The sequence below is a fragment of the Hordeum vulgare genome, chromosome 5H (genome assembly GCF_904849725.1).
Source record: "Hordeum vulgare subsp. vulgare chromosome 5H, MorexV3_pseudomolecules_assembly, whole genome shotgun sequence".
Lineage (NCBI taxonomy): Eukaryota > Viridiplantae > Streptophyta > Magnoliopsida > Poales > Poaceae > Hordeum > Hordeum vulgare.
In genome coordinates this window covers 440609521-440625292 of record NC_058522.1, presented here as the reverse complement: position 1 = coordinate 440625292, position 15772 = coordinate 440609521, and the positions used below count along the sequence as shown (strand labels likewise).

Sequence of the window (15772 nt, the reverse complement as noted above, 5' to 3'; positions counted from 1 at the left end):
CTCATGTAAATCTGTTTCTTTTTTTTAGGAGGAAGCCAGGGGTACAGCTTCCGAAGAATGAAAAGAGAACAAAATTATAAGGGGCAAACTACAAGCAACTTCATTGTGTGCTGTCGTGGAAATCATCCTGACAACAAGAAGTAGGGATACGAACGAGGCCGAGATCTAGTTACATATGATGCATGTGTGACATGGAGATTTTACGAGTTCGGATCCGGTGTGATGGAGGTCACAACCCTACATTTCGAGCTCTAGAGCTGTATTTTTCTCTTGTGTCTAAGTATTACAAAGGACTGCGAACCCATGTCTGCCTTAGTAAGGAGTGACCTTTTATAGAGCACGCCATCCCGGATGTCTAGCTAAGTTACAAAGGGATTTAAATGATTGTATTGATGATGCTGCCGGTAGTAACTGGCAGAGCAAATGCTGGTAATGCACGTGTCGCGCGCCCTTTGATCTTCTGGATTCCCTATCCGACTGTTCACCTTATGCTCTCGAGTATTCCGTAGATCCGAGTGATTTTGGAGGCGTCCGAGTGGATGAATATCATCCTAGTGACGGGAGTCTTAAACTTTGTGAGTGAATCACAGTCCTTTGAGATTTTCATATCTGGTGTTGTGGGCCCTCCATTATGGACAAGATATGCCTATCTTGCCCTATCCATGATGAATATCCCCAACATGTGGAACACGGTCAAACCACTTCTGAATGGAACAATGTATTAGGCTTAGACTGAGACTTGCACTTAGTGGATCTCCTCTCAAACTTTACGTCCCCCGCTAGTCTAAAACAGGAGGATTGTAAAGGTATGAAGTGAATGGGTTCATCCTCTCATCCTAGCATGCATTACATATAACTATTATGGATTTGTGTGTATAATCTTGACAAGGAACACTGAAAACAAGTTCTAAGTACATAAATATGCCCCATTGCCAAGGTCATATGACACAGATACCCTCGCGATCCATGGGGTAGAACGAGTCCCATCAGGTTTAGGAAAATAAAATGTTGAAACAAGGTTTTGAATATGTGGAAATTCATTTGTTATATGGAAATAGATGAGAATAGCACTTGATAGACTCCCATTATAATACTTATCTTTTAATTGAAACTCGGAATTTTTAGCTCTTGCTTGTTGAAATTTGGAGGTGGGCCTTAAGCCCATTAGAGAATTTCAGAAAATCTACAAGGGCCCATGTAGGTGGTGGCATGGCAAGGTGGTGGGAGTTTAGTCCCACCCCGCTAGTGGAGGAGATTTTGGACCCCTTTATAAGGGTCTCTCTTCCACATGCTATTGGAGAGTGAGAAGAGAAGGTGCCCTCGCGCACTCCTCCTCTGCCGCCCGCCTCGCCACGCTTCGACGCGGGTTGCGGGAATGAGCCGAGCTCATACCTACGCGCTTATTTTTGCCGGTCAGGAACGGAGAATACGTAACGGACAAGGAACGATCCGAGACGTCGGATCGTGGCTGTTACCGACTCGGACGTGGGCTTGGCCCACGTCTCTCCACCCAGCCGCCTTTATAAGCACGCGATCGCCTACCCTAGCCGTCACGAGAATCAGATCACATCTGCCTCACGCCTTCGTTCCTTGACTGCTGCTGCCGCCGGCGACTCCGTCCCGTTTACCGCGTACACGGTCGACGGGAGAGCAGGCCTCCGAAACCTCGCCTCTCCGGTTCCTGTACGGGAGAGGGGCGATTAGGTTTTTGGGGAGCGATCACGCGACTGCTCGCCTCCGTCCGTCTGCTTCGTCTACGTCCGCGTCGCCCTCGTCATCGCCATGTCTTCACCAAGCGAAGCTAATCGTCTCCGCGAGGAAGCCGAGAAGAAGACGACAGAGGATACTGCCGCCGCCGCCGCTGCTGCTGCTACGGCCAACTGGCCGATTGGAGGGTATGACTCGTTTATCCTCATGTTCGAATTTATCCTAGCAGTACTACTTTTTTGCATAGATGTATCCACTATATGCGTAGTATGTGCTAGGTTAGCTCAAGATCAGTATGTCATTAGTCTAGTCAATGCCATGCTAGTTATTATTCTGTGGATTAATGTACTCGGAAAATTGCCTATTTACTCAACAATCAAAAAACCTAATGTCTGTAGGAATTTTTCGAGTAATGGTTTTGCTGCTGCACTGAAACCGGATAAGTTTACCGGTACTTTTTTCAAGCGTTGGCAAACGAGAACCACCTTATGGCTCACGTCTATGAACGTGTTCTGGGTAGCCGGTGTCACTCCTACGAAAACTATCACTCCTGAACAGGAGAAGATGTTTAAGGAGGCCACCGTCCTATTCCTTGGAGCAGTCATTAGCGTGATCGGAGATAAGCTGGTTGATGCATATTTACATATGCATGTTGCCAAGGACTTGTGGGAGGCGCTCGAATCTAAATTCGGGGCCACCGATGCTGGGAGTGAGATGTATGTTATGGAGCAGTTCCACGATTACAAGATGGTTGACAACCGTTCTGTATTGGAACAAGCTCATGAGATAATATGCATAGCTAAGGAACTTGAGGTTCTTAAGTGCAATTTGCCGGGCAAGTTTGTCGCGGGCTGTATAATTGCTAAGCTCCCTAATTCCTGGAGGAACTTTGCTACTACTCTGAAACATCAGAGGCGTGAGTTCTCAGTAGAGGACATCATCGGCCATCTGAGTGTTGAGCAGAACTCGAGAGCAAAGGACTCCAATGGAAAAGCGGTGGAAAGCTCTTCTGCTGCCAATATGGTACATCAGAGGAACTTTAATTCTCACAAGCCCAAGGGAAAGAACTCTGTCCAACAGAATACCGACTTCAAGAAGAAGGGGAAGAAGCCTTTCAAGAAGAATAAGAAGGGAGATGGCTGCTATACTTGTGGTTCAGAGGAACATTGGGCGAACAAATGCCCAAACAAGTACAAGAAGCCGGCGCAGGACTCCAAGTCTGCAAACATGATTGTGGGCAACAATGGAAGTGGTGCATCTGGGTACGGTAATTTACTTACTGTATTTACAGTTTGTCAGTCCACCGATTGGTGGGTGGACACGGGTGCAAATATTCATGTGTGTGCTGACTTATCTTTGTTCTCTTCTTATCAGGCCACCGGTCGCGGGTCCGTATTGATGGGGAATGGCGCGAGTGCTTCTGTTCTTGGTGTTGGCACGGTCGATCTGAAGTTTACTTCGGGAAGGATCGTGCAGCTGAAGAACGTGCAGCATGTCCCCGCCATCAAGAAGAATCTCGTTAGTGGCTCCCTTCTGTGTAGAGAAGGGTTTAAGTTGGTGTTCGAGTCTAATAAAGTAGTAGTTACGAAATATGGACTTTTCGTTGGAAAAGGTTATGAATGCGGAGGTCTGTTCCGCCTTTCTCTAGCAGATTTTTGTAATAAAGTCGTGAACAATATTCATTCGAGTGTTAATGAATCTGAAGTTTGGCATTCACGTCTTTGTCACATAAGTTTCGGTGTTATGTCGCGGCTAGCAAAACTGAATTTAATCCCAACTTTCACTTTAGCCAAAGGTTCTAAGTGCCACTCGTGTGTGCAAGCAAAGCAACCTCGCAAGCCTCACAAGGCTGCAGAGGAGAGACACTTGGCACCATTAGAACTCATACATTCTGATCTTTGTGAGATGAATGGTGTGTTGACTAAAGGTGGAAAGAAATACTTCATGACATTGATAGATGATTCCACTAGATTTTGCTATGTGTATCTGTTAAATACTAAAGATGAGGCTCTACACTACTTTAAAATCTATAAGGCAGAAGTTGAGAATCAACTTGAAAAGAAAATTAAACGAGTCCGGTCTGATCGTGGTGGAGAGTACTTCTCAAACGAATTTGATTCATTTTGTGCGGAACACGGCATTATTCATGAGAGGACGCCTCCCTATTCACCCCAGTCAAACGGGGTTGCCGAGCGGAAAAACCGTACTCTAACTGATTTGGTTAACGCCATGTTAGATACATCGGGTTTATCCAAGGCATGGTGGGGGGAGGCTATATTGACCGCGTGTCATGTCCTGAATAAAGTTCCTACAAAAGATAATGAGGTCACTCCCTACGAGGAGTGGCCGAAGAGAAGGACGACACTCTCGTACTTACGTACTTGGGGCTGCTTGGCGAAAGTCAATGTACCGATCCCCAAGAAGCGTAAGCTTGGACCAAAGACTGTGGATTGCGTTAATTTGGGATACGCTAAGAATAGCGTAGGCTATAGATTTCTAGTAGTGAAATCTGAGGTACCTGACGTGAAGGTCGGTACAATAATGGAGTCGAGGGATGCTACATTCTTTGAGGATATATTTCCCATGAGAGATATGCAAAGCACTTCTAGACAGGAATCTGAGATAACTCCTGAACCTGCCATTCCTATGGAATATTATGAACAAACACATGATGAAAATCCTGAGGAGGATGACGAGGAAGCCCGTGGTAGGGGCAAGAGACAAAGGACTGCAAAGACCTTTGGTGATGATTTCTTCGTATACCTCGTGGATGATAATCCCACTTCTATTTCAGAAGCGTATGCTTCTCCAGATGCTGATTACTGGAAAGCTGCTGTCCGTAGCGAGATGGACTCCATCATGGCTAACGGGACATGGGAAATCACTGATCGTCCCTATGGTTGCAAACCATTGGGATGCAAGTGGGTGTTCAAAAAGAAGCTTAGGCCCGACGGTACGATTGAAAAGTACAAGGCTAGGCTTGTGGCCAAGGGCTATGCCCAGAAAGAAGAGGAAGATTTCTTTGATACTTATTCACCTGTGGCTAGACTGACCACCATTAGAGTACTACTCTCATTGGCGGCCTTTCATGGTCTTCTCGTTCATCAAATGGACGTTAAGACGGCTTTCCTGAATGGAGAGCTAAATGAGGAAATCTATATGCAACAGCCAGATGGCTTTGTGATAGAAGGTCAGGAAGGAAAGGTGTGTAAGTTGCTGAAATCTTTATATGGTGTGAGACAAGCACCTAAGCAATGGCATGAGAAGTTTAATACAACTCTGACATCTGTTGGCTTCGTTGTTAATGAAGCTGACAAATGTGTATACTATCGCCATGGTGGGGGCGAAGGAGTTATATTGTGCTTGTATGTTGATGACATACTGATATTTGGAACCAACCTCAAAGTAATTGAGGAGGTTAAGTCTTTTCTGTCTCAAAACTTTGAGATGAAGGACCTTGGGGTGGCTGATGTTATCTTGAACATCAAGCTGTTGAGAGATGATGAGGGTGGGATTACACTTCTGCAATCCCACTATGTTGATAAGATTTTGAGTCGCTTTGGATATTCAGACTGCAAAATTTGTCAAACACCATATGATCCTAGTGTGCTTACTCGAAAGTTTAAAGGCACAACTATAGATCAATTGAGATTCTCTCAAATTATCGGTTCACTTATGTACCTAGCTAGCGCAACGAGGCCTGACATCGCGTTTGCTGTGAGCAAACTTAGCCGGTTTGTTGCAAACCCGGGCGATGCTCATTGGCGTGCTGTTGAAAGAATTATGCGCTACTTGAAAGGTACTGTCAACCACGGGCTTCACTATACGGGATTCCCATCGGTACTTGAAGGGTATAGTGATGCGAATTGGATCTCTGATGCTGATGAGATGAAGGCCACTACTGGGTATATGTTTACTCTTGGGGGTGGTGCTGTTTCCTGGAAGTCTTGCAAGCAAACGATCTTAACAAGATCGACAATGGAAGCAGAATTAACAGCATTAGACACATCTGGTGTCGAAGCAGAATTTCTTCGAGATCTTTTGATGGACTTACCTGTGGTTGAGAAGCCGGTTCCGGCTATCCTTATGAACTGCGATAATCAGACGGTTATTGTTAAAGTGAAGAGTTCAAAGGACAATATGAAGTCCAACAAACATATAAGAATGAGATTGAAGTCTGTCAGACGTTTGAGAAACTCCGGAGTGATAGTGTCGGATTATATCCAAACGGCTAAGAATCTGGCAGATCCCTTTACTAAAGGGCTATCATGTGTTGTGATAGATAGTGCATCGAGGGAGATGGGTATGAGACCCACATGAGTTGCCATGGTAGTAACCTAACGTATATGATCGGAGATCCCGTGAAGTAGGACCTGGGAAAACAAGCCAGTGGTGAACTGAGGAGAGTAACTTTACTAACCCACTCCATTGGAGATGCAATACTCTCGGATACTGTACGGTAGGATGACTACTGTCTTAATGTGTTCTAAATCTTACATGTAAGCAAGATACTGTCCTATAGAGCGATCTTTGGAGGAACACACCTATATGAGCTTGACTGCTGGTCACAGTCTATGAGGTTTGGGTGATCTCTAGTAAACTCATGAATAGGCCAGGAGTGTGACTAATATGCTCCACCCGAGGGGTCACCTTCGGCAGTCTAGTACTAGTAAGACTTGTGGTGAAGCTCTTTTACGCCAAGCTGACAATTCAAGGCATAGTCCATTGTTACGTTGTAAAGGAGTGTAGCTACTTGTTCTAGGTGAAGCTCAACCTTAATAGGTCTTCACCGAAATGCTGGTATATTAAAACAGTGATTGGAACGAGGGAACACGATGTACCCTTGAGATCTGGCGGGGGATTGTTGAAATTTGGAGGTGGGCCTTAGGCCCATTAGAGAATTTCAGAAAATCTACAAGGGCCCATGTAGGTGGTGGCATGGCAAGGTGGTGGGAGTTTAGTCCCACCCCGCTAGTGGAGGAGAGTTTGGACCCCTTTATAAGGGTCTCTCTTCCACATGCTATTGGAGAGTGAGAAGAGAAGGTGCCCTCGCGCACTCCTCCTCCGCCGCCCGCCTCGCCACGCCTCGTCACGACGCGACGCGGGTTGCGGGAATGAGCCGAGCCGAGCTCATACCTACGCGCTTATTTTTGCCGGTCAGGAACGGAGAATACGTAACGGACAAGGAACGATCCGAGACGTCGGATCGTGGCTGTTACCGACTCGGACGTGGGCTTGGCCCACGTCTCTCCACCCAGCCGCCTTTATAAGCACGCGATCGCCTACCCTAGCCGTAACGAGAATCAGATCACATCTGCCTCACGCCTTCGTTCCTTGACTGCTGTTGCCGCCGGCGACTCCGTCCCGTTTACCGCGTACACGGTCGACGGGAGAGCAGGCCTCAGAAACCTCGCCTCTCCGGTTCCTGTACGGGAGAGGGGCGATTAGGTTTTTGGGGAGCGATCACGCGACTGCTCGCCTCCGTCCGTCTGCTTCGTCTACGTCCGCGTCGCCCTCGTCATCGCCATGTCTTCACCAAGCAAAGCTAATCGTCTCCGCGAGGAAGCCGAGAAGAAGACGACAGAGGATACTGCCGCCGCCGCCGCTGCTGCTGCTACGGCCAACTGGCCGATTGGAGGGTATGACTCGTTTATCCTCATGTTCGAATTTATCCTAGCAGTACTACTTTTTTGCATAGATGTATCCACTATATGCGTAGTATGTGCTAGGTTAGCTCAAGATCAGTATGTCATTAGTCTAGTCAATGCCATGCTAGTTATTATTCTGTGGATTAATGTACTCGGAAAATTGCCTATTTACTCAACAATCAAAAAACCTAATGTCTGTAGGAATTTTTCGAGTAATGGTTTTGCTGCTGCACTGAAACCGGATAAGTTTACCGGTACTTTTTTCAAGCGTTGGCAAACGAGAACCACCTTATGGCTCACGTCTATGAACGTGTTCTGGGTAGCCGGTGTCACTCCTACGAAAACTATCACTCCTGAACAGGAGAAGATGTTTAAGGAGGCCACCGTCCTATTCCTTGGAGCAGTCATTAGCGTGATCGGAGATAAGCTGGTTGATGCATATTTACATATGCATGTTGCCAAGGACTTGTGGGAGGCGCTCGAATCTAAATTCGGGGCCACCGATGCTGGGAGTGAGATGTATGTTATGGAGCAGTTCCACGATTACAAGATGGTTGACAACCGTTCTGTATTGGAACAAGCTCATGAGATAATATGCATAGCTAAGGAACTTGAGGTTCTTAAGTGCAATTTGCCGGGCAAGTTTGTCGCGGGCTGTATAATTGCTAAGCTCCCTAATTCCTGGAGGAACTTTGCTACTACTCTGAAACATCAGAGGCGTGAGTTCTCAGTAGAGGACATCATCGGCCATCTGAGTGTTGAGCAGAACTCGAGAGCAAAGGACTCCAATGGAAAAGCGGTGGAAAGCTCTTCTGCTGCCAATATGGTACATCAGAGGAACTTTAATTCTCACAAGCCCAAGGGAAAGAACTCTGTCCAACAGAATACCGACTTCAAGAAGAAGGGGAAGAAGCCTTTCAAGAAGAATAAGAAGGGAGATGGCTGCTATACTTGTGGTTCAGAGGAACATTGGGCGAACAAATGCCCAAACAAGTACAAGAAGCCGGCGCAGGACTCCAAGTCTGCAAACATGATTGTGGGCAACAATGGAAGTGGTGCATCTGGGTACGGTAATTTACTTACTGTATTTACAGTTTGTCAGTCCACCGATTGGTGGGTGGACACGGGTGCAAATATTCATGTGTGTGCTGACTTATCTTTGTTCTCTTCTTATCAGGCCACCGGTCGCGGGTCCGTATTGATGGGGAATGGCGCGAGTGCTTCTGTTCTTGGTGTTGGCACGGTCGATCTGAAGTTTACTTCGGGAAGGATCGTGCAGCTGAAGAACGTGCAGCATGTCCCCGCCATCAAGAAGAATCTCGTTAGTGGCTCCCTTCTGTGTAGAGAAGGGTTTAAGTTGGTGTTCGAGTCTAATAAAGTAGTAGTTACGAAATATGGACTTTTCGTTGGAAAAGGTTATGAATGCGGAGGTCTGTTCCGCCTTTCTCTAGCAGATTTTTGTAATAAAGTCGTGAACAATATTCATTCGAGTGTTAATGAATCTGAAGTTTGGCATTCACGTCTTTGTCACATAAGTTTCGGTGTTATGTCGCGGCTAGCAAAACTGAATTTAATCCCAACTTTCACTTTAGCCAAAGGTTCTAAGTGCCACTCGTGTGTGCAAGCAAAGCAACCTCGCAAGCCTCACAAGGCTGCAGAGGAGAGACACTTGGCACCATTAGAACTCATACATTCTGATCTTTGTGAGATGAATGGTGTGTTGACTAAAGGTGGAAAGAAATACTTCATGACATTGATAGATGATTCCACTAGATTTTGCTATGTGTATCTGTTAAATACTAAAGATGAGGCTCTACACTACTTTAAAATCTATAAGGCAGAAGTTGAGAATCAACTTGAAAAGAAAATTAAACGAGTCCGGTCTGATCGTGGTGGAGAGTACTTCTCAAACGAATTTGATTCATTTTGTGCGGAACACGGCATTATTCATGAGAGGACGCCTCCCTATTCACCCCAGTCAAACGGGGTTGCCGAGCGGAAAAACCGTACTCTAACTGATTTGGTTAACGCCATGTTAGATACATCGGGTTTATCCAAGGCATGGTGGGGGGAGGCTATATTGACCGCGTGTCATGTCCTGAATAAAGTTCCTACAAAAGATAATGAGGTCACTCCCTACGAGGAGTGGTCGAAGAGAAGGACGACACTCTCGTACTTACGTACTTGGGGCTGCTTGGCGAAAGTCAATGTACCGATCCCCAAGAAGCGTAAGCTTGGACCAAAGACTGTGGATTGCGTTAATTTGGGATACGCTAAGAATAGCGTAGGCTATAGATTTCTAGTAGTGAAATCTGAGGTACCTGACGTGAAGGTCGGTACAATAATGGAGTCGAGGGATGCTACATTCTTTGAGGATATATTTCCCATGAGAGATATGCAAAGCACTTCTAGACAGGAATCTGAGATAACTCCTGAACCTGCCATTCCTATGGAATATTATGAACAAACACATGATGAAAATCCTGAGGAGGATGACGAGGAAGCCCGTGGTAGGGGCAAGAGACAAAGGACTGCAAAGACCTTTGGTGATGATTTCTTCGTATACCTCGTGGATGATAATCCCACTTCTATTTCAGAAGCGTATGCTTCTCCAGATGCTGATTACTGGAAAGCTGCTGTCCGTAGCGAGATGGACTCCATCATGGCTAACGGGACATGGGAAATCACTGATCGTCCCTATGGTTGCAAACCATTGGGATGCAAGTGGGTGTTCAAAAAGAAGCTTAGGCCCGACGGTACGATTGAAAAGTACAAGGCTAGGCTTGTGGCCAAGGGCTATGCCCAGAAAGAAGAGGAAGATTTCTTTGATACTTATTCACCTGTGGCTAGACTGACCACCATTAGAGTACTACTCTCATTGGCGGCCTTTCATGGTCTTCTCGTTCATCAAATGGACGTTAAGACGGCTTTCCTGAATGGAGAGCTAAATGAGGAAATCTATATGCAACAGCCAGATGGCTTTGTGATAGAAGGTCAGGAAGGAAAGGTGTGTAAGTTGCTGAAATCTTTATATGGTGTGAGACAAGCACCTAAGCAATGGCATGAGAAGTTTAATACAACTCTGACATCTGTTGGCTTCGTTGTTAATGAAGCTGACAAATGTGTATACTATCGCCATGGTGGGGGCGAAGGAGTTATATTGTGCTTGTATGTTGATGACATACTGATATTTGGAACCAACCTCAAAGTAATTGAGGAGGTTAAGTCTTTTCTGTCTCAAAACTTTGAGATGAAGGACCTTGGGGTGGCTGATGTTATCTTGAACATCAAGCTGTTGAGAGATGATGAGGGTGGGATTACACTTCTGCAATCCCACTATGTTGATAAGATTTTGAGTCGCTTTGGATATTCAGACTGCAAAATTTGTCAAACACCATATGATCCTAGTGTGCTTACTCGAAAGTTTAAAGGCACAACTATAGATCAATTGAGATTCTCTCAAATTATCGGTTCACTTATGTACCTAGCTAGCGCAACGAGGCCTGACATCGCGTTTGCTGTGAGCAAACTTAGCCGGTTTGTTGCAAACCCGGGCGATGCTCATTGGCGTGCTGTTGAAAGAATTATGCGCTACTTGAAAGGTACTGTCAACCACGGGCTTCACTATACGGGATTCCCATCGGTACTTGAAGGGTATAGTGATGCGAATTGGATCTCTGATGCTGATGAGATGAAGGCCACTACTGGGTATATGTTTACTCTTGGGGGTGGTGCTGTTTCCTGGAAGTCTTGCAAGCAAACGATCTTAACAAGATCGACAATGGAAGCAGAATTAACAGCATTAGACACATCTGGTGTCGAAGCAGAATTTCTTCGAGATCTTTTGATGGACTTACCTGTGGTTGAGAAGCCGGTTCCGGCTATCCTTATGAACTGCGATAATCAGACGGTTATTGTTAAAGTGAAGAGTTCAAAGGACAATATGAAGTCCAACAAACATATAAGAATGAGATTGAAGTCTGTCAGACGTTTGAGAAACTCCGGAGTGATAGTGTCGGATTATATCCAAACGGCTAAGAATCTGGCAGATCCCTTTACTAAAGGGCTATCATGTGTTGTGATAGATAGTGCATCGAGGGAGATGGGTATGAGACCCACATGAGTTGCCATGGTAGTAACCTAACCTATATGATCGGAGATCCCGTGAAGTAGGACCTGGGAAAACAAGCCAGTGGTGAACTGAGGAGAGTAACTTTACTAACCCACTCCATTGGAGATGCAATACTCTCGGATACTGTACGGTAGGATGACTACTGTCTTAATGTGTTCTAAATCTTACATGTAAGCAAGATACTGTCCTATAGAGCGATCTTTGGAGGAACACACCTATATGAGCTTGACTGCTGGTCACAGTCTATGAGGTTTGGGTGATCTCTAGTAAACTCATGAATAGGCCAGGAGTGTGACTAATATGCTCCACCCGAGGGGTCACCTTCGGCAGTCTAGTACTAGTAAGACTTGTGGTGAAGCTCTTTTACGCCAAGCTGACAATTCAAGGCATAGTCCATTGTTACGTTGTAAAGGAGTGTAGCTACTTGTTCTAGGTGAAGCTCAACCTTAATAGGTCTTCACCGAAATGCTGGTATATTAAAACAGTGATTGGAACGAGGGAACACGATGTACCCTTGAGATCTGGCGGGGGATTGTTGAAATTTGGAGGTGGGCCTTAGGCCCATTAGAGAATTTCAGAAAATCTACAAGGGCCCATGTAGGTGGTGGCATGGCAAGGTGGTGGGAGTTTAGTCCCACCCCGCTAGTGGAGGAGAGTTTGGACCCCTTTATAAGGGTCTCTCTTCCACATGCTATTGGAGAGTGAGAAGAGAAGGTGCCCTCGCGCACTCCTCCTCCGCCGCCCGCCTCGCCACGCCTCGTCACGACGCGACGCGGGTTGCGGGAATGAGCCGAGCCGAGCTCATACCTACGCGCTTATTTTTGCCGGTCAGGAACGGAGAATACGTAACGGACAAGGAACGATCCGAGACGTCGGATCGTGGCTGTTACCGACTCGGACGTGGGCTTGGCCCACGTCTCTCCACCCAGCCGCCTTTATAAGCACGCGATCGCCTACCCTAGCCGTAACGAGAATCAGATCACATCTGCCTCACGCCTTCGTTCCTTGACTGCTGCTGCCGCCGGCGACTCCGTCCCGTTTACCGCGTACACGGTCGACGGGAGAGCAGGCCTCAGAAACCTCGCCTCTCCGGTTCCTGTACGGGAGAGGGGCGATTAGGTTTTTGGGGAGCGATCACGCGACTGCTTGCCTCCGTCCGTCTGCTTCGTCTACGTCCGCGTCGCCCTCGTCATCGCCATGTCTTCACCAAGCGAAGCTGATCGTCTCCGCGAGGAAGCCGAGAAGAAGACGGCAGAGGATACTGCCGCCGCCGCCGCTGCTACTGCTACGGCCAACTGGCCGATTGGAGGGTATGACTCGTTTATCCTCATGTTCGTATTTATTCTAGCAGTACTACTTGTTTGCATAGATGTATCCACTATATGCGTGGTATGTGCTAGGTTAGCTCAAGATCAGTATGTCATTAGTCTAGTCAATGCCATGTTAGTTATTATTCTGTGGATTAATGTACTCGGAAAATTGCCTATTTACTCAACATTGCTAAGTCAAAACTTTGGGAAATAAGAGATTTGGCCAAAGTAGGGTTTTAGAAAATTATTGGAGTCTTTTTTTTGTCATGAAAAAGAGGCACATAAGTAAGGGTTGGTTCACAAGATGACCTTTGGTGGATTTTCAACACAAGAACAATTCACACAGGACCAAAAAAAAAACGGGAGAGAAAAAACTTCTAATTAACACTAAAACATTTCAGAAAAAATGTTGGTTCTGACTTTTGGATTGAAAACTAACTTTTCGTGCTCCAAACTTTTGAAATGTGACAATACGCGTCGGGCAACCAAACATACTTAAGAGAATCATGTAATGGTGTAGATACTATATGCATGTGGAACGCATCAATTATAAGTCCAAGAAGCAAAAAAAAAAAAAAACGAAGCATACTCTAGCTAGTTGACTAGAATCATTCATAAATCCTACTGTACGTACTATATAAGACGGCCGGGTAGTCACTGCAGATTCATAGCTAGCACGATGGAGAATGCTGCATCCTACTTTATGCTAGTGCTAGCTCTTGTTCCTCTTGTGTACATCATTCGGTTCTACTACCAAGCCTCCTCTTCTTCTCGCAACCGTGGCCTACGGCTCCCTCCAGGCCCATGGCAGCTACCTGTCATCGGCAGCCTCCACCATCTTCTTGGCGGCCTCCCACACCGTGTATTACGAGACCTATCAAGGCGGCACGGCCCTCTCATGCTCCTCAAGTTTGGCGCGAACCGGCCGGTGATCATCGTCTCCACCGCCGCGGCTGCCAAGGAGATGATGAAGACGCACGACACCACCTTCTGCGCGAGGCCACTGACCTCGGCTCTCGAGGCCGTGAGCAAGCGTGGCCTCGGGATCGTCTTCGCCCCGTACGGTGACCACTGGCGGCAGATGCGCAAGATCTGTTTCCTGGAGCTGCTCAGCGCCAAGCGCATCGCCTCGTTCGGCTCCATCAGGGGAGAGGAGACGGACAGATTCATCCGGTCCATCTCGGCTGCGTCGGGGCCGCTGGTGAATCTCAGCGACATGCTCGCGGCCTACCTGACAGACACGACGGTGCATACGATCATGGGTGGACAGTTCACGGAGCAGGACACCTTGCTCCGCCACGTCGACGAGGCGGTGGGGATTGTAAGCGGCGTCGCCCTGCCCGACCTGTTCCCGTCGTCGAGGCTGGCGCGCGCCCTGAGCACCACATTGCGCAGGGCCGATGCGTTCCGCGATGCCTTTCTAGCGTTGATGGGCCATGCAATAGATGATCATCTTGAGAGCAGGAGGACCGCTTCCTCTTCACAGGTGCACCAGGAAGACATCGTCGATGTGCTCTTAAGGGTGCAGGGAGAAGGCAACCTTGAGCCCCCCCTCACCATGAACAACATCAAAGCAGTGCTCTTCGTAAGTTGCAGTACTACTTTAATCTGTCATTTAGAACTACGTACCGGTGCTACGTACACGTACGTACTGGTATATATCAATCCATGGTCTCACCAACACAAGAAAGAATACAGGACCTTCTTGCCGGGGGGACAGAGACAACATCGACAACGCTACAGTGGGCCATGGCAGAGCTGATGCGAAACCCAAGCATGATGTCCAGGGCGCAAGATGAGGTCAGGGCAGCCTTCATGGCACAAAACAAGGTTACCGAAGAGGGTCTAGGTGAGCTGAGCTACTTGCAATGCATCATCAAGGAGACCTTGCGGCTGCACCCTCCTGGGCCATTAATACCAAGGGAGTGCAGAGAGCACTGCAGAATACTCGGGTATGACGTGCCCAAAGGCACTACCGTTCTCGTCAATGTTTGGGCCATCTCTAGAGACCCGGAATGCTGGGATGAGCCCGAAGAATTCGTGCCAGAGAGGTTTGTGGGAAGTGCAACAGATTTCAGAGGCAACAGCTTTGAGTTCATACCATTTGGCGCCGGCCGTCGGATTTGCCCCGGGATGCTATTTGGGCTCGCCACTATTGAGCTAGCTCTTGCAAGCCTTCTATTTTACTTTGATTGGAGTCTCCCGGAGGGCACTCCTCCGAGTGAACTGGACATGACTGAGACCATGGGAGTGGCAGCTAGGAAGAAGGTGGCTCTGTGGGTGCGTCCAACTCCCCATGTATGTTTGCCTTGCTGAACCATGCATGGTTCTGCATCTGTTTGGTTCTACAGTATGTTTTAACTAGCACAGTAGCCCGTGCAATCCTGCGGATGTTCTTGTCATTGTGTTGAGAAGTTGTGTTTTGAATTGAATTAAAATTGGTTGTTGAGATATCCTTACACGAGTAAGGTAGAATATAAACTTAATTGCGTCCGATTCATTGTAACCTACCTTCATAAGTAAATCCATTGTACGCGTCCGTCAAACTTTAAAAAAGTCATTTGGGCATATTGTTGGGTTTAGTCCCACATTATTTTTTAAAAAGACAGAACACGACTTATATGGATAAGGGTGTTCGAGATCACAAGCTGCTCTTGGTGACCCGCCCCCCGCGTCGTCCCAAAGGGCAAGAGGGGTATCGGCGTTAAAACCAGCGGATCTCGGCTAGGGGATCCGAACTGTAGATTTTAGCATGCATTTGTGTTTTCATTCAATACAATTATAGCATGAATAATAAACGATTATCTTGAAACAGGAAATATAATAATAACTATTTTATTATTGCCTCAAGGGCATATTTCCAACAATCTCCCACTTGCACTAGAGCCAATAATCTAGCTTCACATCTTATGTCATTTACAATGTAACAATCTAACACCCATACAGTTCTGGTGTTGATCATGTTTTGCTTATGT

General features: G+C 46.9%; 1 protein-coding gene across 1 annotated transcript; it reads left to right on the top strand.

Moving 5' to 3' along the window:
- Nucleotides 1–13476: 13476 nt before the first annotated feature.
- LOC123398110 (desmethyl-deoxy-podophyllotoxin synthase-like) lies at nucleotides 13477–15248 on the top strand. The gene is made up of 2 exons (XM_045092609.1): nucleotides 13477–14382; nucleotides 14496–15248. Exons 1-2 carry the CDS (start codon nucleotides 13477–13479, stop codon nucleotides 15111–15113), a joined length of 1524 nt encoding a protein of 507 aa, XP_044948544.1. The 3' UTR covers nucleotides 15114–15248.
- Nucleotides 15249–15772: the final 524 nt, after the last annotated feature.